Below are 24,540 nucleotides of genomic sequence, written 5' to 3'. Positions count from 1 at the left end.
TTTTGAGTTATTCACCTATTTGTCGCGCATATACATAATGCAAATTTAAGACTTATGTCGTTTTCATACGGATACCATCATCGGAACAAAATAAAAAAAAAATGGGACCCCACGGAAAGCACTACCTTTCAAACAAAAAAAAAATTATCAAAATCGGTCCACCCAGTAAAAAGTTATGAGGTAACAAACATAAAAAAAAAAAAAAAAAAAAAAAAAAAAAAAAAAAATACAGACGAATTGATAACCTCCTCCTTTTTGAAGTCGGTTGAAAAGCAGCCCAAAAGGAAGTCTAAGCTGCTACATCGGTGTCAGTGAGAAGAATTCTCGATTTTTCATTATTAAGAATTGTTTATTATTTTTTTTATCACCTTCTTTTCATTACTTTGAAGTCCATACAATATGACGTCTTATAGATAAGGGACATATTCAGACCCGCGGAGGCTTAAGCCGGCCCTCCGCAAAGACCGGTATCCCGAGTAGCATGGGACTCCCCGCATGCTTCAGACAGTTTTATATATTTATAGCAACGATACAAAAAACTCTTAAAGCGCGATTCAGGCCTGCGATTCTCATTGGATCGTTACGCTCATAATATCGGTCAAAGTCAGCACTAAGAAAGTACCTACTTAGCTAAAAATATTTTCCGTCTCGTTCGTAAAGATTGCAAGTTTGTTGCTTGTTACTAAGACAATATTTATTTATTATCGTATTTATAATACATAAATATGTATACGTCTTACTGACTCTACATTTTCTTTGTGCGAATATTTTAGTATTTTAACGAAATACAACTGTAAACCTAATACTAATTCTACAGACTTAGAAATTCACTAAAGATACCTATATCATTATTTATAAATATACTATTATATTTTACAATCATATCGCTAAATTTCCTACCTACTCTATCATAAATTAAACGTTTTTCATTTGTCACAAACAATAACAAATATTGCGTTTATTTATTTACAATTCAAAATAGAACAAAACACAATCTCTCTCTTTCTAATCTCAAACAATATTACAGGAAATAACGGTACATATTCCAATGGCACGGAGCACGTAACAGTGACGTCATCGTTGTAGATTTAGAAATAAACATACAAGCAATTTTATTCCTTAACATACATGGTATAAGGTATGAATTATGGTGCTAGCGTTACTCTTATTATGGTCATCATATTAGTAATGAAAATGTCTGACTATTACATTGAGCTCTATCATCGACGTTTTAGATTCTAAACAGTTGTATTTCAAAGATGGCCGAGATCCTTCTCACCATATTCTGAGTACGATATCAAAGCGTTATCGTCTAGTAGGTACAGTGATTCCCAAAGTGGTCTAGGTGGACTCCCAGGGGCCACGGGAGACATGATTTGGGTCTACGTAGGCGTGAATTAAAATGGGGTTTCATAAAATGTTAATGGGGGTCCACGAAAATTTATCTACTTTTAATAGTAAAGAGCAAAAATGTAAGCATAAATATGTTTCCTTATTATTTTTTCTTTCAATAACTACATTGTTAGAAAATGTACTATTTTTCGTTTTTATTTTATCTATCGGAACATACGGTCAGAACTCAGAAGTGACACAATTTTTATTTTTTGGCGACTTTAAGAATGTGATAGAAATGTAGCAGGACCGAGGGTCCACCGAAACCAATAAAATTTTGAAAGTGTCCAGGAGAAAAATAAATTTGGGAACTAGTGGTCTAGTACATCGCGTGTATTAAATCGTCAATTACGAATACAATTCTCGAGCAACTATGATGTTTATACGTATTCATTTGTGTCTATAATTCATCTCATCTATCTAGACTAGGAAACCTAGATACCGGATAATAATTCACATGTGTTTTATTACCCTACGAGCAGTAGTAGCAGATTTACAAATCTGCCGCTAGTAGACTAGGAAATTCAATTTTTGGCGTCCCTTACTTTTTTTTTTGCAACATTTATGATTTGTGTTCTATCGTCCTCATTACATCGGTTTTTCCCGTTATTAGTACGATTATAAACTAGGTGATATTTCTGTCAGTTACTAGATTTGTTTTCCAACCCGCTATGTAGTGACGAGTGTGCGGATTACGGACGTAATGTGTATGCATATAATTGTAAGTTCTTTTTTTAATTTCTGTAAGATAACAAATTTAGGCTAAATTTGCTATCCCTTTAAATCTGTCGCCCTAGGCTCCAGCCTACTTAGCCTAATGGTAAAACCGCCACTAATGAGCTGCGCAATGGAATAAACAGAAAATTTCTTGTTAAAAGGAGAGCAGGATCAAGCCAGTGTCTAGTAAGCTATCTAGTATATCATCATCATAAGTTTATCTAATATAACAGTTAAGATTTGATAGTAACAAAAATAATGTCATAAATGTCATATTACGCACTTATGCAATAATCTGTTTTTGTCCCTATCGTATAGAGGACTTGGGTTTGAAAGTTTGAAAGCTTTGATTATTTCTCTTACCCCTCAAACTAGATCGCATCGAAACTAAGTATTACTGTTTGACGGTAGAATATATGCTGAGTGGGGATAGTTATCTAGACGAACAAACTTTACGTCCTAAGCCCTGATCCCTAGGGTTGCTGAGGAATCCTCTTCCGCTTCTTCATAATACGGAAGGTCCGCAATATTTTGGGTTCCTCAATAAATAAAACTTAAAAGTCCTCTTCCACTACCGCAAAATTTAAGAGCATTTTATGAGGAATCTGGAGCTGCAGTATACCTGCCCCACAGCAACCGCTTCCACGGGTAAGATTGTAGATTCAATGTTAGCCGATACGCTAGCCTCTGAACCAAATAGTGACGATGGAAATGAAAATTTACCAATATAAATAAAAATTTTAACAAAAAGAAAAACCGACTTCAAACAAAACACTATTTTAAAACAAATAAAAATGCACTAAAAAGTAATAAAAATAATTGCATATTTAACACATATTTTAGAGTCCTCCTAGGTAAAATGAAATGAAAAATATTACTTAAAAGTCGATTTGCGATCATATAACGTAGTTATAGTTATTGTTATATTTGGAGCCGGTGTCAGCTGTGTCAGTAGTGTAGCGGAGAAGGTTAGGAGCATACTTGACATTTGCAACCTGGCTTGGAGCAGCGTGGTGGATTTGTGTCACATTTTCGTTAAAATTAGACACATGCAGGTATCCTCGTGATGTTTTCCATCGCCGCCAATCTCGAGATGAATTATAAACACAAATTAAGTACACGAAAATTTAGGTGAGCTTGCTTTGGTTTGAGCGCGTAATCTCCGTCTAAAATGTAGGCATTCGTACCACCATGAAGGTTAATTAACAAGTGAAATAAAAAGTCTCTAGAATCTTCGTTTCATCTGAAGAATATAATAAATAAAAAAAAACCCGCTTCTTTCGCCTGTTCTTCTCAGGTCAGGGTATTTTCTTTTCCGAACCGGTGGTACTGTTTCAATTGACCATAAATAAGAAAGTATAATAATAAAGAATAATAGTATAATAAGAAAGAAGAATAATAATAATAAAGAAGAAATACTCCTTTCTCAAAGTCCGGCAACGCACCTGCAAGCCCCCTGGTGTTGCAGATGTCCATGGGCGGTGGTAGTCACTTTCCATCAGGTGAGCCTCCTGCTCGTTTGCCACCTAAAAAAGTGTAATACTTCTATATTAAATAAAGTTATTTGAGTTTTAATTATTTATTTAATAATTAAAATATTTCAGAATCATCTTGTTCATGCACCCGGGACTGTATTCGGTTCTTACAATTCTAGTTTTAAGTAATCATTCAATCAGCATAGTATCAACTACAAGATTATATAAATAAGCGTGCCGCAACTACTTGTGAATTTCCAGGAGGGATATATTATATACATGCTAGCGCCAAGTCCCAGCTTCGCACGTGTGCAATGCGCATAACATAAATTATATACAAAAACCTTCCTCTTGAATCACTCTATCTATTAAAAAAAACTCATTTAAATCCGTTAAATTTTAAAGATAAAAGCATACATAATAATAATAATAAATATGAGACAACATCACATACGTTACTCTGATCCCAATGTAAGTAGCTAAAAAACTTGTGTTATGGGAAATCAGTAGTAACGATGGCACTACAAACACCCAGACCCAAGACAACATAGAAAACTAATGGTAATCTACACCGACTCGGCCGGGAATCGTCTCGGAGTGGCGTACCCATGAAAACCGGTGTACACACCACTCGACCATGGAGGTCATCATATAGGCATCCGTAAGCGACTTTGTTTTATACTATGTAATGATGTATATAATTGTTTTTAACTAACAAGACTTTTTACTTTCAATATTGAAAAAGCGTACCTACAGAGCCTTTTGCCGGTAAAAACTACAATCCGCACAGGTGGTAGCACTTAATATAGTTTAGTAAAATGACGAAACAAAAGTGCTTTTAAAAGCCTACTTGAATAAAGTATATTTCGCTTTTGAATTTGTTACAAAAAAAAGATATGATTACATCTATTTGTGATCACAGTGAAGATTGTAAACTGTCGAAAAACTGCGAACGAAGCATTCTATTCGCAAAAGAACTTATATAATTTTAATTGTTTCTAATAATTCTATAAGAATAACGTATTGTTTTATACTGAAAATGAAACCCGAAATTATGAACAAAATGTTCAAAATATTTCGACAGATAATATCTAGATTTTTTAACGTTGTTTAAAGTATGTTTCGACATTACAAATTTGCTTTTTTTCACCTATATTCTTTGCTTAAGCAAAGGCATTGTATTATAAGTCCAAGTAATAACTACAGAGTATAAAAACACTTCAAATGGAAGGGGAACGATGTAAGTGAATTAAAAAAACAGCGATAGCATCTGAAGTCGGCGAAACATAACGAGACCGTCACACGATATTGACTTATATTTAAACCGAATTGGTTTCATATTTGCTTGGCAATAATATGTGGTGCATTGTATGAACTTCTTAAACGCTAAGAAACCTGATTTCAACCCCTCCACTACTCAAAATGTAGAGTAGTGATACAACAGACTACTCTGGAATATGAAAGTATTGAGATCAGTTTTTATTGTGAATTTATCTTTAACATCATCATTTCTGTATGTGTAATGTTATAGTCTGAATGTTAATATAAATGAATATGGTTTAAAAAACAAATTATTACGATCTTTCGTACAAATTGGATTATGTATAATCAAGAATAAATATATAATTTTTCTAATAAGAATCCTGTAGGAATTGTACAGTTAGGTATCGAATATGTTTAAATGATTAAATATAATGTAAGACATTCAACTTTTTAAATAAATTGAGGATTGAGTGAAAGCAGTCTCTGCATCTCAAATTACACTGCAAAACTGAATCGCGCTATCAAAGTTTTATAACATCGTTGCATATAAGCAATAATTTAGCTTGTACTATCGAGGGGTCCGTTACCACGAGGTACGGTGGTACACGCATCCACCACACGAGAATGCGTCGCACACTAAATTAAACCTTGTTTCAACGTCACATAAGATCCAATTTCAAGATTTGCCATTCTGTCAAACTAGATGTAATCGCTAGAAAAAAGTACTTTGTACCCAGACGCAGGAGAATGACGAATGCTTGGACACTATGACTGCTCACAGCCCCGACGTGGTAAATTTGACTCCTTTTTTGTATCAATATATAATATTTAAATATATATGTCGAAGCTTCAAAAAGTCTAATTAGAATTATTTTTTATCGTATATGCTGCCATAATATATCGTATGGCAGTATGGCGTAGATCACATGACAGAAAAAAAATGTCAGTCAGAACGGCTACACTTATATTTCGAATATTATCACACGTTTGATAAAAAGTTGATGCCTGACTCCTCGTTATATATATATTTAGGAGATTCCTTTAACTATGCAACTGGAAAGAATTTAAAAAAAAAAAACAAAAGCGCGCGAAACCGTATCAAGCCGTCATTATTCTTTCTTTTTGGGCGCGACAATAAGATCAATATTGGCGCGACTTGTAATTTGTTATAAGTGTTATTTTTGTCTTATTAGGATTTGTAAGCTCAACTGAGTAAGTAATTCACTTCAATATGTATGATTGGTGATTTATTTATGTTAAGATATTTTCGAAGTTAAAACTATTTTGTTTATTTGTAAATGATTGAAATTGTTTATATACTGATTAAAGTTATTTATGTTCTTGTCTTTTCTTTAATCTATTTCACTTCTGTATGCTAAATATATATTAACCGGTGTATTTATTAATATATACATAAAAGTCTTGAAGTTAAAAATCCAAGTAATAAAAGTATATTGTCACTCCATGCGCGACTCTCTTTTGTTTTTTTTTTTTAATTATTTTGCGCGGGAAACCATCATGTATTATTTTTCAAAGCCATACGAATGATGTTTAAAATCGATTACACTTTAATGAAATCGAATACAAACGTATGAGTTTATTAAATATAAAATTATAATATAAATGTGAGTACATAAATTAAAAGGGTTTCTAACAACTGTGTAGACCTCCGTGGTCGAGTGGTGAGTACACCGGTTTTCATGGGTACGCCACTCCGAGGTCCCGGGTTCGATTCCCAGCCGAGTCGATGTAGATTATAATTAGTATTGTATGTTGTCTTAGGTCTGGGTGTCTGTGGTACCGTCGTTACTTCTGATTTTCCATAACACAAGTGCTTCAGCTACTTACATTGGGATCAGAGTAATGTATGTGATGTTGTCTCATATTTATTATTTATTTACTGTTACTTATGAAATTGTAATAATATTAATTTTCCTAAAGGTGTTTCTAAGAGGTAACATTGTCAGGCTCCATTTCGAAACGTAAAACTTATTTCAATCTTTAGGATTATTCTGTAACAAGATATTCGAAATTCACCACAGAAACGACATTACACGACCGTTTAATGTCGGTTTTTTATTATGCTACTGTGACTACAATACTTATACAATGTAACTGTAATATAACCTGTAATAAAACTACTCACATAACATTAATTTATGTCACTATATTAATTTACCAATCGATACATATATTATTTACCCCCTTATTGTATACTAGTGGTCGCCCGCGGCTTCGCCCGCGTAGATAACGGTTCATAATCAGTCTTCTAATATCCCTACTGCTGAGGCACGGTCACATTTGAAGAATTACTGCAACCGGCGCTTGGATCTATTGTGATAAACCTCAAATTCGTGATCACAACACCTCAGCCAGACCAACATCAGCCACGAATCTGGTGAGGTTCTTAGGGTCGGAGGCCATTATGCCCTCTAAGGGCCGGAGTTAGAACATTTTATAGTTCTATCTTTTATAGTTTAGGCATCATACGCAAAAAATCAACTTTTTTGGTAGATTTTTTCCTTTTTTGTCCGAAAAACCCAAAATATCTTACGGAACCCTATTTTTTTTCAAAATAAAATTAGCCTACGTTATGCGGGATTAATTTAGCTTTCGAATGGTGAAAGATTTTATAAAATCGGTCCAGTAGTTTTTGAGCCTATTCATTACAACCAAACAAACAAAGTTTTCCTCTTTATAATATTAGTGTAGATTAATTTAGCTTTCGAATGGTGAAAGATTTTTTAAAATCGGTCCAGTACTTTTTGAGCCTATTCATTACAACCAAACAAACAAAGTTTTCCTCTTTATAATATTAGTGTAGATTAATTATATGCTTTTACCGCCCATCCCAGAACCTCGTATAATTTCAGTAGTTCGGGCTGGCCTAAAATAATATTATCGTTTTACAATGATACTCCAATCTCTCTATCTTTTGTTAGAATGCTACGCTATCGTCCAATTGTTTTCTAATGACAGCTCAATCATATTTAAAATAAGAAATAGTGTTACATGCCAGCATTAAATGCTATGGATGAAATTATTACAATAATAGTAAAGTAAAGTAAGTTAAGTAACAGCCTGTAAATTTCCCATTGCTGGGCTGGGCTGGCTGGGCAGTCACATGCAGGTTTCCTCACGCTGTTTTCCTTCACCGCCGAGCACGAGATGAAGTATAAATACAAATTAAGCACATACATATAGTGGTGCTAGCCTGGGTTTGAACCCGAAATCATCGGTTCAGATGCACGCGTTCTAACCACTGGGCCATCTCGCCTCTAATAAAAATAATTATTACTACAATAATAATTGTATATAATAAAGTAAATTCAATAGCCCCTGCTATATTCATAATATGCAATAGTAATGTGATATAGGATCAAATGTCATAATACAACACAAAAAGCGTGGCGTTAATACGTGTTGACTTCCAAGCAGGATATATTAATTTAAATAATTGTATGTATGTAATTAACATGGCTTTGTATTTTTTAAATGTTAAAAAGAGTAACTACTGAGTTTCTTGCCGGTTCTTCTCGATAGAATCTACTTTCCGAACCGGTGGTAGCGTAGTAACTAGGTGGTAAAATGACGATACAAAAGTGCTTGTAAAAGCCCACTTGAATAAAGTTTATTTTTATTTGATTTGATTTGACCGTATTGAAGGCTAAGGTTACTCTCGTAACACTCGTTTTCTTCTCTACTGGCCGTCCCAAATCCACCGCCTTTTGTTTTTCTCGTGGCAGGCAGTACCAGCTCGCCGCACCACGCCACGAGAGGAAGTGACGGGAGTCCCACAATACGGCGTCGATGACCGAATCAATAACGTTATTTCAAATAAAAAAATCGTATTTAAAAATCACACGATACATATTATAAAATTGGAGTGTCTCTTAGTAATATTAAAATAGCCCTTTTTTACTCAATGCATGTATTTATAGTTTTATACACGTTACATATACCAAAATAACATTTTTACAATTTTTGTCTGTCTGTCTGTTTGTTCCGGCTAATCTCTGGAACGGCTACACCGATTTTTACGGGACTTTCACTGGGCGATAACTGATATAATAGAGAATAACTTAGGCCTTTTTTTGGTAAATTCAAATGCGTACAAGGTCGCAGGCACAGCTAGTTTCAAATAAAATTATGTAAGTATATTTAAAAAATCATGACAATCAGATGTAAGTAATAATTATATAGATAGATACATAATAGCTAGATAGGCGGTTTTTGAGAATCAATACGATTTGGTAACCTTCAAGAAAAGCGTACTCCTTCCTTAAAAGCCGGCAACGCACCTGCAAGCCCTCTAGTGTTTCAGATGTCCATGGGCGGTGGTAGTCACTTTTCATCAAGCAAGCCTACTGCTCATTTGCCACCTATTGTTATAATTATTTGACGACCTCCATGGTCGAGTGGTGTGTACACCGGTTTTCATGGGTACGCTACTCTGAGGTCCCGGGTTCGATTCCTGGCCGAGTCGATGTAGATCACTATTAGTTTTCTATGTTGTCTTGGGTCTAGGTGTTTGTGGTACCGTCGTTACTTCTGATTTCCATAACACAAGTGCTTCAGCTACTTACATTGGGATCAGAGTAATGTATGTGGTGTTGTCTCATATTTATATTTATTTATTATTATTATTTATTATCTATATCAAAATATTTCTTAACGTGTTTTAATACCTATCACATAAATAAGACGAAGATACTTTTAAACAGAATCGCATTACACGCCAGCTCTATCGAAATAAGGACTCTCCTTCTCTACCTTATTATAATAATTAATTAATGTTTTATAAGTAGTATAATTACTATTGACCCAGCTTATCTCCTTAAAAACATCAAAAAAATTACAATCAGAATATAGTTAATAGTTTGCAGTATTTTTATTTTCCAGTTTTTGTTACAAATCCCGTTTTTCAATATATATTAACAATTCCCTTGTCAAATTTAAATATGTATATTATTTTTCTAGTTTTGTTTATAAAAATGTCAAACCAAAAAGTATCCATAATATTTATATAATTCTGTGATTGAATATTATTTTTTATTGTTTGATAGCATTCGTCAATATCTTGTAAGTTTTATTTAATAGAAGTTTAACATATATTCTTGTCTTTGGGTGGTAGAGATCTCTTAATATCGCGTGTAAAAAAGAAGTTTTGGTCAGGAGATTTATGCTTATCATAGTAAAATCGTGTAGTTCCTTAATTTTAGCATCGAAAATAGAGATAATAGAGTCAGATTACCTATGAGGCAGTACACTTAGACCAGAAACTACAGGCACAAGGGACATAGCATCTTAGTTCCCAAGGTTGGTGGCGCATTGAAGATGTAAGAAATAGTTAATATTTCTTACAGCTTCATTGTCTATGGGTGATGGTGATCACTTACCATCAGGTGGCCCATATGCTCGTCCACCAACCTATTCTATAAAAAATAGGAAACACGAAAATTTTATTATATTTTTAAGGAAATTGTTGACCTCAAATATGACTGTTATTTCAATACGATTTTTTCATGTTCGTATGATATAAAAATCGTATTGTAATTATGCATTTGTAAAGGGTGAACAGCATATTTTAGAATTTTTTTGTAGAAATTAGAAAAAAGTGGACCCGATATGGGCTTTACCTAAAAGCTTTAACATACTTAATCCGAACCTACTCACGGCAAATATAAATAAATATAGGTTTTTATTGCTATAATTATTTCGTATGCAGTCAAACAAAATCTCAGCTGCTCAGAATAATACGCTCATGAAAATCAATTACGTCCACACACGGCAGGAGTTTTCAGGTAAACGATTCAGCTACACTTATTTCTCTAGGCTCAAAGTTTTGACTCTACCATCTGTCAGAAATTGAACTAACAAATTAATGACATTAAAACATACTTTATTAGTGACCATGCCTGTACTTCAAAGCAAATTTATTTAATGAGCTAAAGTACAAACCAATGAGACTTACCCAATGATATTCTAATAAACAGATATGTTATATCCATACTAAACAACAGAAAAAAGTGTGCCGCGCCGGGGACCGTTTATTCTACATTTCGTTACAAGTAAAGGATAGCTTGATAAAAACAATAAGTAAAAGGGATAATTTGATGTTTTAATTACGCAAAACGCATAACTACGTAATTATGATGTATTATAACGTATTACTACGTAAAACAACTTAAGCCAAACGTCCCAATTAGGACGTTTTTTAGTCTTCACTTTTTCTGCGTTAATAACATATCTGTTTACTACAACATCATTGGGCTTACCATTTAATGCTAAATATAAAAGTTTAGTTTATAATCCCCCAGAATAAGACACAATAATCTTTTTGGGATCTAGATAGTAACTTCATGAACATGCCTAATTCATTGTAAAACTTAGTTATTGTATATATTATAATTTATAATATATTTATATATCTTAGTTTTGGTGACAACAGTCGAATTAACACAAAAATGACTTTTAGCATAGATGGCGCTAAAGCTGAATATTTAAATATTCTCCTTTGCCTCCTTAGAAATTAAATATCAATTAATCGGATTAATAATGTGTGGATCAGTTATTCGATTATAAAAAAGATCTGATATGATATATCAAATAATCTCCTAAAGAAGGGGAAGGTCGTAACTACCCTTATTTTTATCAGGTCCCTGGCAACCCTATAATAATACCAGTTGTACTGCGCAGGATCAAAATACGTCAAAAACAGCAAGACTGTGGAAACAATTATTTATTTCACAACATTTTTGCTTTAGATTTCTGGTGTGTATGTGTATCGTATAAATACTATTTTATCTATATTAATATTTGTCATTAATTCAAAATTATTTAATTTAACAGTACTTTTTGTATCTTTCTTTATTTATCTTGGAAGTAAATTTTGTGCACGCATAAGACAATAATTTACATTAATTCAAAAAAAAAAGATATTTGACAGGTAAGTACAACATGTGTTGTTAAATTATAGTTATAAAAATTTAAATAAAGGAAAATTATATTATATATTTTATGTAATTGTTCTAAATATAAAATAAACAAATGGAATAATAATTCAAACGTGTGGTGAGTCATTAAAATATATATATCGATTTTAAAGACGTTAATTTAGTACCTATGTGTGTGACCGACTTTCATAGACTACATTTATAGGTCACGAATCACGGTAAATTGATTGACACAATTCAAATAGTTCCTGTTCTAAGATGAAATATTTGAAAACTAGTTAGACAAATATTCGCCTAGTGCTTTAGATACCATAATAATTTTAAAGCTAACACTTTTTAATATCCATATATCGAACACTTTCTTATGTCCAATTTTTTTTTAATTTATTATAATTTTTCAGCTTACCACTTTACACCTAGATACTAAAATTAAACATATAATTGTATTCCGTTTTTTGCTTCACTATCATGCTCTAAATTCTCCATTTGTCTTGTCTCTGAGTTTACACAAATTAGTGACAAATCTATAATTACAAATTGTCATCTTGGCTCTTGATTTGTAACCTTTACTAAAATCTTCATATGTTTTTTTTTTTATATAAATGTCAATGCATTCGATCTATAATCTATCAGAGATTATTGTCATTCTAATGATTCTACGATCGGTAACGCATTGTTTATTTATATTTCTATAGATACTGTCAAAGTAGAAAAATCTTTCAAAATAAATAGTGGCTACATACAAGAAGTATGAAGTTTGGTGTTGCATTTCTTTTGTAATACAACACTCAGCTCTAGACATATTATATGTAAGCAAAGGGGAAAGCTATCAAGTATTCACAAAAAATAAGGCTGTTCAGCAATTTTTAATTTGGAAACCTCTTTAGATAGATGTTATTATTATTACACTTGTAAAATTTCGATTCCAAAAAAAAAAATTCAAAAAATGTTTTTTTTTACGTTTTTTAAAAGTTATAACCATTTCTTAAAAACTAAATTATTTTTGAAATTAAATTTCTTTTTAATTTATTTTTAAACCTTGCAATACTGCTTATTATTTTAAACTCAATTTTATTTAAAGTTCGAATTTCAATATTTATTTTGCTTTTTGTGGGTAGTCCAAACTCATTTTATTTATATAATATTAATTTTTTTTCACATTATCATTGCTATAATTATCGTTTATAGTCAAATTTAAAATAGTCTCTCCTGGTTCGTACCCGACGCATAGCTGCCCATAATGCAGGCTGCATTTCCACGCTGTACGGCTATGGACAACCTCTGCGCCAGGCAGGACCCGGAGTGACTGTCAAATCCAATAGCCAATCTCCCTGATTAAAGCAAGGGCATTTTTGACTAAATTGTAACGATTCAATAAATAATTCATTTTAGAGAGCGGAAGTGACTACCGGCTAGTGACTTTCACTAGCCGGTTAGAGAGCGTTACTACAGCTATATTAGAAAAAAAATCTTAAACAAATTTACAGTAAAATGTTTTCGACAAACTTCTAACTAAATAATGACAATAAAATTTCTTTTAAAGAAGCTTTCACAATTATGGCGCCAAAACTTTCGGCTTACAATGAAATGAAATCGAAATACATCATAGGTTCAATTACGGATTTCGAAATTATCGCGAAGTAACGCGGGAGACTAAAAAATTTGTTTATTTTTTAAAACAATTACACGTTATATTTACAATTGAAAACGAAGTGAAATTAATTATAGATACTTTTTTTTATTGTGAGCGAAAACGTCATAAACCTAAATATAGATAAAATAAATTCTTTATTTAAATAAAGGAAGCCTCGACTCCATTCGTCTCCGCTTCTTTTTAAAAAAGATTAAAAAAGCATTTGATAAAAAGGTTTCACATTATGATCCGCTATCGTGTCGCTCTTAAGAGAGTTTTATCTGTTTTATTATTTACCAAACTCTAAACTGTGTACTTATTAATATGTAATAAGTATATAGCTCGACCACCATAAGCGTATATGATACATATCGTATATGATACATTGGAAATGTTCACGACGAATTGTGGAAAGACCGAGTGAAATCAGTGCGCAAAATTTTTGTATATTTTATATTTACTTTAAACTTAATCACCAGTAATAACTTTAAAAAAAGATTAAAAATGTTGATAGTATTTATTTACAATCTATAGTACCTTAGTATTTAGGATCAGTAAAAACATAAGACAATCGCTTTTTTTTATTCGCTATTCAAAATATTATAATATTAATCATCTGTATTCTCAGTTAATATGGCGGCCGGCAATAATGGTGCAGTTTTTTTCTTAGGAAGCAGAGCTCATTATGAGGTAAGTTTTATTTTACTAATAGTATAGTACGACACAACTTAGATATAGCATCGGCAAAATTCGTAAAACCGATCACATCCAAACTAAGTACGCTATCCCAAATTATCAATATTTATTTCTTATGTGAATATGATCTTAACACAAACGTAATAACTTGTAATATCATATGACCCAATATATTCGTCAATTTACATGCACTCGCTTTCTCGGGTTTAACTGACTCGAGAATCTATAGCGACGAATAGCGTCGAATGGCGCGAAAGGGAGCTAGTCCAAGATTTTTGACCGATTTTTGGTGCTAAAATTCTTCAAATTGGTTGTGTAAACCGGCAGTGATCGGTTTTATCGAATTTGCTACATCTAAGTTGTGTCGTACTATAACAATACGGGTTAAATTTAGAAAAAAATGTAATGCGCATTGGATTTTGGTAAACTCAAAAACAGGAACAATGATGTTCTAGTGAACAGATATGTTATTAACGCGCAAAAAGTGAAGACTAGAAAACGTCCTAATTGGGACGTTTGCCTATAGTCGTTTTACGTAGTAATACGTTATAACACATCATAATTACGAAATAATACGTTTTGCGTAATTAAAACATCTAATTGTCCCTTTTACTTATTATTTTTATCAACCTTTTTACTTGTAACGAAATGTAAAATAAACGGTCCCCGGCGCGACACACTTTTTTCTGTTGTTTAGTATGGGTATAACATATTTGTTTATAGAATATCATTGAATATGAACAAATCATTTACTTAAAACATACTTTTAAAAGGTGAATGGGATCAAATTGAATATTGAAGCTGTGTCGTTCGAAAAGATTCTCGTAAAATAATTTCTTAGCGCGTTCTTTTTGAAGGTTCCAAATTTAAAATCTGTGTAGTTGCGCTTTTAATCTGTCAGTCGGGTCATTGCCTTTTGTTCATGTTTCGTTTTTTTTTATGGCTGTTGTTACTGCGGATTCAGCCAATATTAATTTGCAATTTATTTGAGAATTAAGATTGCTAAATATGACGTACCTTCTATAATAATATTTTAATATTTCATATCAAAAATATATATATATTTTTTGGTATAAGTTGGTGGACGAGCATATGGTCCACCTGATGGTAAGTAGTCACCATCACCCATAGACAATGAAGCTGTAAGAAATATTAACTATTTCTTACATCGACATAACATAACATCTTAGTTCCCAAGGTTGGTGGTGCCACTAAGATGTTATGTCCCTTGTGCCTGTAGTTACACTGGCTTTCTCAGTTCTCACCCTTCAAACCGGAACACAACAATACTGAGTACTGTTATTTGGCGGTAGAATAACTGATGAGTGGGTGGTACCTACTCAGACGGGCTTGCACAAAGCCCTGCCACCAAGTATAATGTACTTTATTACTATTAAATAGCTTATAATGTACTTTATCTTAATCCTTTTGAGATAAAGAATAAAAATATTGTAATATATTATAATAATTTTCTAACCTTATTGTAGGTATTAGAACCACCAAACAACTATGACATCGAAAATGGAAATACATCGACAGAAACGATTTACCAAAACCAATCAGTTGAGGAGCTGTGGCCAAACGAACAGACGAACAAACATACCGACTTCGACGCTAATTACAACCCGGAAACGATAAATTGGAATTATTGCGATCAAAATAACACCGGTATTTATTAAACTATTCCAATTAATATATATTTTTTGTTATTAATTTAATTTCTATAAGGTAAGTTCTACTAAACTAAGTTAAACCCAAACACATCCAATTACAAAAATGAATATATAATTTACAGATTTATTTATTAATTATAGCTAAATCATTTTAAGAGATAAAGGCTTGAATTTGCAAGGCCCAGACAAACCTCAGTTATATATTACGTTGGTTGGTAGAACAGCTATTAAATTGATAGTAACAACCAGTAGCGTAGCTATTGTAGGGCAGGTGTAGTGCTCCAGGGCCCCGGAATTCAGGGGGCCCTCTAAACTAAACCTTAAGCTAAAGCTAGAAAATCACGACCTTGCGCGCAAGATTTCTTATTTGGTATTTAATTTTAAAGGGGAATTATTAGTTAAGGAGGGATGGGAAATAGGGGGTGAGGGCCCGATTCTCTTTCTATGCACCGGAGCCCTTCCTCAACTAGCTATGCCACTGGTAACAACATAGAGTTAATAAAATAGTTTTGTTTGCGTACCAAAGAAGTGACATATAATTATTATATTGTTTAAATTAGTTATTAAATCCAACTGTTATCTATTTTTCTTAGTCCAGCATAACAAGAAGTGGCAGGGTGCAAAAAGTGCTATGTTATACCCCAAATAAAATATTTTAAGTCTTTCTGTAACGCCTCACTGATGATCTTAGACCGAACCATCATAAGCGAGGCGCATACCAACGCGCGAAAGCCAGCTTGCACCATGGAGCAAGGTGTGTCTGCGTGTACCGTATATATTTTTTTTATATAAGTTATTTTTTCGACAGTGATATGTGAATCGAATATGCCAGTGAGTTGTGTGAAGCGCCGCGTCAAACGTCGCTCGAGCGAGACTCTGCTGTGCGACGAAAAACCGACGATTATGAATGCCGTCGAGCCAGAGTGAGTTAATGACGTTTTATTATTTGTAACATAGGTAAGCAAGGAGTCGAGATGAACCCAGGCAAGCACCGCTGATTCATGTGCTTAATTTGTCTTTATAATTCACCTCGTGCTCAGCGGTGAAGGAAAACATCGTAAGGAAACCTGCATGTAACAAATTCCATAGAAATTCTGCCACATGTGTATTCCACCAACCCGCATTGGAACAGCGTGGTGGAATATGTTCCAAACCTTGTGGCTACTGTTTAGCCTGACACATGACAAGCAACACTCTAAAACGCGAGGAAAGCCGCGGATTACTCTTAGTCATAAATGCAAATAATAATAATAATTATTTTTTTCTCTTTTTTATGGTATAGGTTGGCGGACGAGCATATGGACCACCTGATGATAAGTGGTCACCATTATCCATAGACAATGACGCTGTAAGAAATATCAACTATTCCTTAAATCGTCAATATGCCACCAACCTCGGGAACTAAGATGTTATGTCCCTTGTGTAGTTACACTGGCTCACTCACCCTTAAAACCGGAACACAACAATACTGAGTTTGTTATTTGGCGGTAGAATATTCTCAAACGGTTTATTATTTTCAGTGAACATTCAAAATCGAAACCAACGTGCAGAGTGTCTCTGCTCTCGTTCTTAGCGTCTCTAGCGCGCAGAAAGCGCAGTCTGGAGTCAGAGCAAGTGCAATACTTGCAACACTTCGAATCCGCGCTGACGAGCTGCACTTACAGGGAATCGTGTCGGTGTCTGGATTGTCAGGTAAGTTTCGATTACTGTAAGGTACAACAACAACAAACAACAGCCTGTAAATTCCCACTTCCGGGCTAAAGGCCTCCTCTCCCTTTGAGGAGAAGGTTTGGAACATATTCGTTGGTGGAATACACATGTGGCAGAATTTCTGTGAAATATGTCACATGCAGGTTTCCTCACGATGTTTTCCTTCACCGCTGAGCACGAGATGAATTATAAAGACAAATTAAGTACATGAAACAGCGGTGCTTGCCTGGGTTTGAACACGCAATCATCGGTTAAGATGCACGCGTTCTAACCACTGGGCCATCTCAGCTCGAACCAATGGTAACATCCGACTTATGGTTGAGACACTAAACTCAATTTAGTTTTAATGCCAAGTATAGTAGTAATAATCTCCTTGTTAATCCTTAAGTTAGATTTTTGAAAATATAATTCTGTCTATCCTAGTCGAAATTATGTTTATTCATAGTAACATTGATCACTTTGATAAAATCTGTGGTAATCAGTCTATGTGCAAAAGAAGTAAGGATAAACTTATAACGCCAAGTTTCCGACTCCGCAAAGTCAATAAATGCTTCTTAAGGCAAGGTAATCGTTTCCATAATAAAATTCCGCAGACATTTTTAACTTTTCCTTTTCATAAATTTAAATTATTTGAAAAAAAAATACAGTGGTAAAGAAGGCATATTATTCAGAACAAGATTATACAGACGATAAAAAAGCGCGGAATTAATACTTGTAGACTTCCAGGCAGGATATATTACATACATATATAAATGTAATGAACTAACATGACTGTATTTTTTAATTATAAAAAAAGAGTATCTACTGAGTTTCTTGCCGGTTCTTCTCGGTAGAACTTACTTTCCGATCCGGTGGTAGCTTCACTTAAAATAGTTGTTAAATGACGATTCAAAAGTGCTTGTAAAAGCTTACTTGAATAAAGTATATTTTGATTTTGTCGGTTTTCAAAACGGTTAGGCATTATAAGAGACAAATTATGAGCGGAGGTAAGGGGAACCTTATAAAAAAGTCTGCAACGAACAAATAACTTCCTTTAGTCATGTAGGGGAGGGGTGTTATAATTTTAAGTGTCACTAACTATATAGAAGAGAGCGCTCGCCACCATTACTGCCGCGCGGGAAAATTGATTCATGCCATTTACTTTTTAATTTTGCAATAATTTTATCCGTTGTAAATAAATGTTTAAATGTAGAATAAAATTATTATCATTATCATATTTTTATTTATGTATTTTTCCGTGAATTTAGAGATGATTATGATAATCAATTTCTTAGACATTTAGGGTTTTAAGCCTTCAGCTCCAATGCTAAAAAGTCAACCTTTTGCGTCAGATTCTGCTATAAAAAAAAACTATTTTAAAATAAAAATTGTACTCTCAAAATAAATCAAAGGCTGTTTGAATAATATTAATTTGTTCAGAAACAAATGAATGATTTGTGAAAGAAATACAGATAAAATAAAGTCTTATTTGATAAATCAATTTTATTTTTGACCCAGCCAAACAACAAAACATTATTCTATATAATATTGGAGCAATTTTAGCACTTGCATTAAAGCTTATTTATTTAAAATATTAATAAACAGCACCAAGGCATTTTTTTTTTTAAATATTGACATTCAATTTCTGTCACAAAGCTTAGTTTAATACAAATTGTAAAGCTAAATTGAACTTATAAATATATTATTGCCAAACAAAGTTGGTTGTTACATGTTAATGTATTTATTTACAATATAAACAATTTGTTAGAAATATTTATTATTAAAATGTACAGATCATAAACAAACATAGAAATCTATTCAACAAATTTATCAATGTCGTATTCCAAATTTGTGTCAACGTCGTCCGGAGATTGGACCGTGTCTTTTTTTCTACTGTCTAAACGCAAGCATTTTAAGCAAGCTTGTCCTTTCCTTAACCAGCAACTCCTGTGGAACATGGAGTTGCATTTATCGCATAATATTGCTCCGCTGTCAAACGGATATAAGATTTCATTATTGCCGCAGACCTCACATAAGTAACCTTTACCAGAACATAAGGCACAGTTTGTTATATGAGCTCGGCAAACTTCAGTTAATTCTGTTAGTTGAGTTTCAAGACTTCCATCGTTTATGGCTTGTAAGTGGGCCATGCTGTACTTTTTATTGACATCGCCGAGTTGTACGAATAACGGAGATAGGAGAGTGGATCCCTCGGCACAGGCACATAAGTATCTCCTCATCCACTCAAGATCTTTTCTCATTTTGTGGACCCATTCTAATTCAGCAATAAAGTTGAATAGCCTCGAGTTGATATTCTCAACATCAATGTATGGTCGAGACCAGGATAAGTTTAGCATTTGGTACGCTAGTCGTGATATGTATCGTTTATCCCAATCCCAGTTGTGTACAACTCTTGCTGGGATCGCAGATAAGTCATTCCAGTGGCACGTTGCACAGAAATACATTCCAGTGTAATCACAGAGACGAGGCTCATTCCAAGTGTCCTTGAATGTTAGGGCAGTTCCACATTCTGCACACTTGTAGTCCTGTGATGCTAGACCTTTTTCAGGGCATATGCTCATTTCAAATTGCCCTCTTTCAGTCATTACAACATGCGCGCAAACCCTGCATATGTCATCTACACATTTATAATGACAAACATATCCACAGTCAGTACATACATACGAACTTTGAACAATACTCCATATGACTCCGCTACAATGATCACAGTATTGCTTTCTGTTGTTTGTGTTAATCTGTTGCTCGAAATGGTGCCCTTTTATGGCAACCCTTGGCCTCAGCTGACCATCGTTGTCCTTCAGATCTTCTAATCTTAAACGTAGTTCGACTAAATAACGCACTAACCATTTTCGCTCGTCGGAACACTGAGGGCTATTTAAGACTAATTCCTTGCATTGGTTTATCGCTTTCTCCAGTTCTTCCTTCGTTGCCGAGCTGTGAATTTTAAGTTTCTTATTTGCTATTGATTTGGGAATGTAGTTGGAGTCACAGCTTTCGTCCGCGGAGACACATCCCGAGGTTGATGAAGATGACCTAGACGTAACGTCTACACTTCTGGGGCTGCAGCAAATTAAGCTGTTGCGATATCTGGGGGAATCGTTTGCGAGGGCCGCGGCCATGGTGTGTGCACACGTAATTTCCAATAATAAAATACTTTTGTAATCTTCAACACATTTTAGATAAACGATGAGATCGAAACGGATTTATTTGATGTATATCATTGTATTATCTCGTAGTGCGTTGTTCATTGAATTACGTCGCACACTCATACATGGTTTCCTTTGTTTTAATCAAAATAAACGATGATTAATGAAATAATAACACACGGTCGATTGTAAAAGTTTGACAAGTGTCTCTCTGTTTGACGTTTCCGTAAAGATTTTTTTTTGTTTCGTTGTGTTGGCTACGAATACGTTCCGTTTACGCATATGACACAAACTTTATTAATGTTACGAAGTAATTCACGTTCAAGAAATTATATTAGAAACTAAATAATGTTTTTGATCTATGAAATATGATATTTGTACAATTATATTTAATGTAATAAATAGTTTTGTTTTTTCTAATATCTTTATACTAATTTTAAAATAAAATGTGGGAACGGAAAGTTCAAATTCTATTCGTATGGAGTCTGAAATTATTTCATCATTCGGTCTTAAATGTGGTATAACTGTTTTATGACATTAATCCATTTACCGAATAGTTAATCATTGACCTCAAAACATTTAATTGACCTCAATTTATAACCGCTTAAATAAAAAATAGATAAAGTCTATATTGCACTAATTATACCCTTACAGTCTAGTTAATATGTTTTTAATGTTATTGTTAATTCATTCAACAATTATTTTTTTTATAATAATAATACATTTAAACTAAAGCTACGGCCATAACAGTGATGATAGAATTTTTAATTAATTTTTTTAACGATTTTTTTTTTAACTCATTTTAACTTTTTAAAACAAGATTATGTTTTGATACATAATGAAACTGATGTATATTTTTTATTTCAGAGTCGTTACTTCGAATGTGAGGAGGAAAGTGATGAATACAGCTCTGATGATGATTATGCCTCATATAACCCAAAGGATATCGCTAATCAGGCCATTATAGATTTGGATGACGATGTAAGCGATATGCCAGTTTTCTTTCAGAGCTAAATAATAATATAACAAAGTAATCTAGTCGTAAATTGAGATCCTCTTGAGGATTGCGGCGTGATATAATCTTAGGCGTGAAGATTTCCAAACTTTTTCCTTCACCGCCGAACAAGAGCTGAATTATAAACACATTAAAAGTAGTACTTGTCTAGGTCATTGGAAAAAGAAAATGGCATCTAACAATGATATTGAAGTCGTAGTCATCTCACTTTATACTTTATACAAATTTTGATTCGAATTTTTACCTTAGAAAGAATGTAGCAAATTGGAATTTATTTTTAAGTGATCATTTAATACTATAAATGTGAAAGTAACTTTGTCTGTCTGTCGCTCTTTCACTACCAAACCGCTGAACCGAATTTGATGAAATTTCGTATGAAGCAAACTTGATCTCCAAGAAAGGACAAAGGATACTTTTTTTCTAATACATGATAAGCAACACCCTAAAACGCGAGCAAAGCCGCGTTGGACTACTAGTAATGTATAAATAATAGGCTATTTGAAAATGCGAAAAATAAATTGTGAAATATTGTAATCACTGTATATTATGAGTTTAAAAATGGTTATTTACAAACGAAACTTGAAAATAATACTTAATTTATTCAAAAATACATAAATAAATATGCATTTTTTCAATGCCGGGCTTATGATGAAGTCACTTTCTTGTAAACTTTGCTTTTCTAATATATGTACTACAGATTAAAATACAGGAAAGTGACGTCACCGATCCCATTGTGTCGCCATATTGTCCAAGTATCGTTTTAACGCGCTATATAATATGTACTTTTTAATATGATATTTTTCGGCAAATATATACTAGAAATAAAAAACACAACTTTTACTGGGTTCCTTATCTTCTACTAAATTATATAAAATTGATTTTAAAAACTAGTCAAATAGCCTATTGTTTCATTTCCAGGTATTCATCGCTAATACTCCAGATAATGACAATACATCAACAGATCTCCTGTTAGACGACCAACAGGAAGAGGAGCAATCCGTCCAGGAACCACTGGAAGACGAAGACACGGATAAGCAACTGCAAATGGAAGTGGCAGCAAGCACTTCAGCCATGTTCAACATACTGTTGTACCATCCGTTTTCATGTGCCATACAATAAGTACAGAACAGACAAGATTTGGAAAGGGTGTTCGTAAAGTGGCGTAGCTATCGTCGCATCGTACACTAGGGCCCCGGATTTCAGGGGGCCTTTAAACTAAACCTTAAGCTGAAGCTAGAAAAATACGAGCCTGCGCACAAGATCTATAATTTTATAAGGTAATTATTAAGAGGGATAGGAAAGAGGATGGGGGCCTGATTCTTTTTCTATGCACCGGGGCCCCCTAGCTACGTCACTGTTCGTAATTATTGAAATGGTTCGATCTCAGATTTAAAGACTGAGAATATCACTTGATGTCCCTTAATCTGGTCTGAATAGACAGTTACATATACAGGCAGTCTTACTTACGGCTAGGTTCTCGAAGTACGTGATAAGTCGACCTCTTTCGTCGTAGTCGTCTACTTTGACGACCTCCGTGGTCGAGTGTGTACACCGGTTAGGGTACGCCACTCCGAGGTCCCGGGTTCGTCCGGCCGAGTCGATGTAGAAAAAGATCATTAGTGTCTATGTTGTCTTGGGTCTGCGTGTTTGTTACGTCGTTACTTCTGATTTCCATAACGTGCTTTAGTATAGTACGACACAACTCAAATGTAGCATCGGCTAAATTCGTAAAACCGATCACATCCGAATTGAGTACGCTATCCCAAATTATCAATATTTATTTCTCATGTGAATATGATCTTTGCATAAACGTAATAACTTGTAATATCATATGTGTGAATATATTCGTCAATTTGACGCGTCGATTTACATGCACTTGCTTTCTCTGACGCGTGAATCTATAGCGACGAATAGCGTCGAATGGCGCGATAGGGAGCTATTTCTATTGGTTGCGTAAATCGGCAGTAATCGGTTTTATTTTCATTCCATTGCATTTTCCGATGCTACATCTAATTTGTGTCGTACTATACTTACATTGGGATCAGAGTAATGTATGTGATGTTGATCTTGCTATGGCTTTGACATCGAAAGGTGCATTCCTATACCAGATATCGAAGCCATTGACATATGCTTGAGGAATACTATCAAATTATTGGACGTAACTTGAAACGACTTAAGTCGAAGACTGCCTGTATATATACTTATTACACACACACAGACACATATATACATGTGTGTGTTATATGTCTCACTGTAGACCATCATATGATGATTACTAGGTCACTAAAATATTCAATTAATTAATTAGATAGTTAAATGCAGACGCACAATAATCTGTTGTAATGTATTAAGTAACTTCCACTGGTAGGATTTGAATAGCTTTACAGCGATGAGTGTTCATATTCGGGATCACGTCCCAAATCTTCAGCGTTTTATTTCAATAGCCTGATAGATTATATAGATAGAGATTAGGAATTGCTAATATTTCGATTTCGCCTATAAAATATAAATGTGAAAGTAACTCTGTAAGCCTGTCGCTCTTTCAACACCAAACCGCTGAAATCAAATCGTCTATGTACCACCAACCTTGGGAACTAAGATGTTATGTCCCTTGTGCCTGTAGTTACACTGGCTCACTCACCCTTCAAATCGAAACACAACAATACTGAGTACTGTTGTTTGGCGGTAGAATAACTGATGAGTGGGTGGTACCTACCCAGACGGTCTTGCACAAAGCCCTACCGCCAAGTACTAGTATTATATTACATAAGTGTCGCTCTGCCTCGTTGAAAATCTCAAGAGATTAGACGCTGCAGCTGAAATTAGTCTGATCCACATCATCTATAAAGCTTTGGTAGATTTCA

General features: G+C 33.8%; 2 protein-coding genes across 2 annotated transcripts; one reads left to right on the top strand and one right to left on the bottom strand.

Moving 5' to 3' along the window:
* The first annotated feature begins 14,067 nt into the window (after nucleotides 1–14,067).
* Nucleotides 14,068–22,841, top strand: LOC124540935. Its single transcript, XM_047118709.1, has 7 exons — nucleotides 14,068–14,126; nucleotides 15,620–15,800; nucleotides 16,614–16,728; nucleotides 17,326–17,497; nucleotides 20,495–20,635; nucleotides 21,529–21,642; nucleotides 22,595–22,841. The coding sequence occupies exons 1-7, from the start codon at nucleotides 14,070–14,072 to the stop codon at nucleotides 22,793–22,795; spliced, it is 981 nt and encodes a 326-aa protein (XP_046974665.1). The 5' UTR covers nucleotides 14,068–14,069; the 3' UTR covers nucleotides 22,796–22,841.
* On the bottom strand, nucleotides 19,159–20,847 carry LOC124541131 (differentially expressed in FDCP 8 homolog). The gene has a single exon (XM_047118975.1). It carries the CDS (start codon nucleotides 20,632–20,634, stop codon nucleotides 19,309–19,311), a length of 1,326 nt encoding a protein of 441 aa, XP_046974931.1. The 5' UTR covers nucleotides 20,635–20,847; the 3' UTR covers nucleotides 19,159–19,308.
* Nucleotides 22,842–24,540: the final 1,699 nt, after the last annotated feature.

The sequence above is a fragment of the Vanessa cardui genome, chromosome 27, assembly GCF_905220365.1.
Source record: "Vanessa cardui chromosome 27, ilVanCard2.1, whole genome shotgun sequence".
Taxonomy (NCBI): domain Eukaryota; kingdom Metazoa; phylum Arthropoda; class Insecta; order Lepidoptera; family Nymphalidae; genus Vanessa; species Vanessa cardui.
This window is presented reverse-complemented; position numbering and strand designations above follow the sequence as displayed.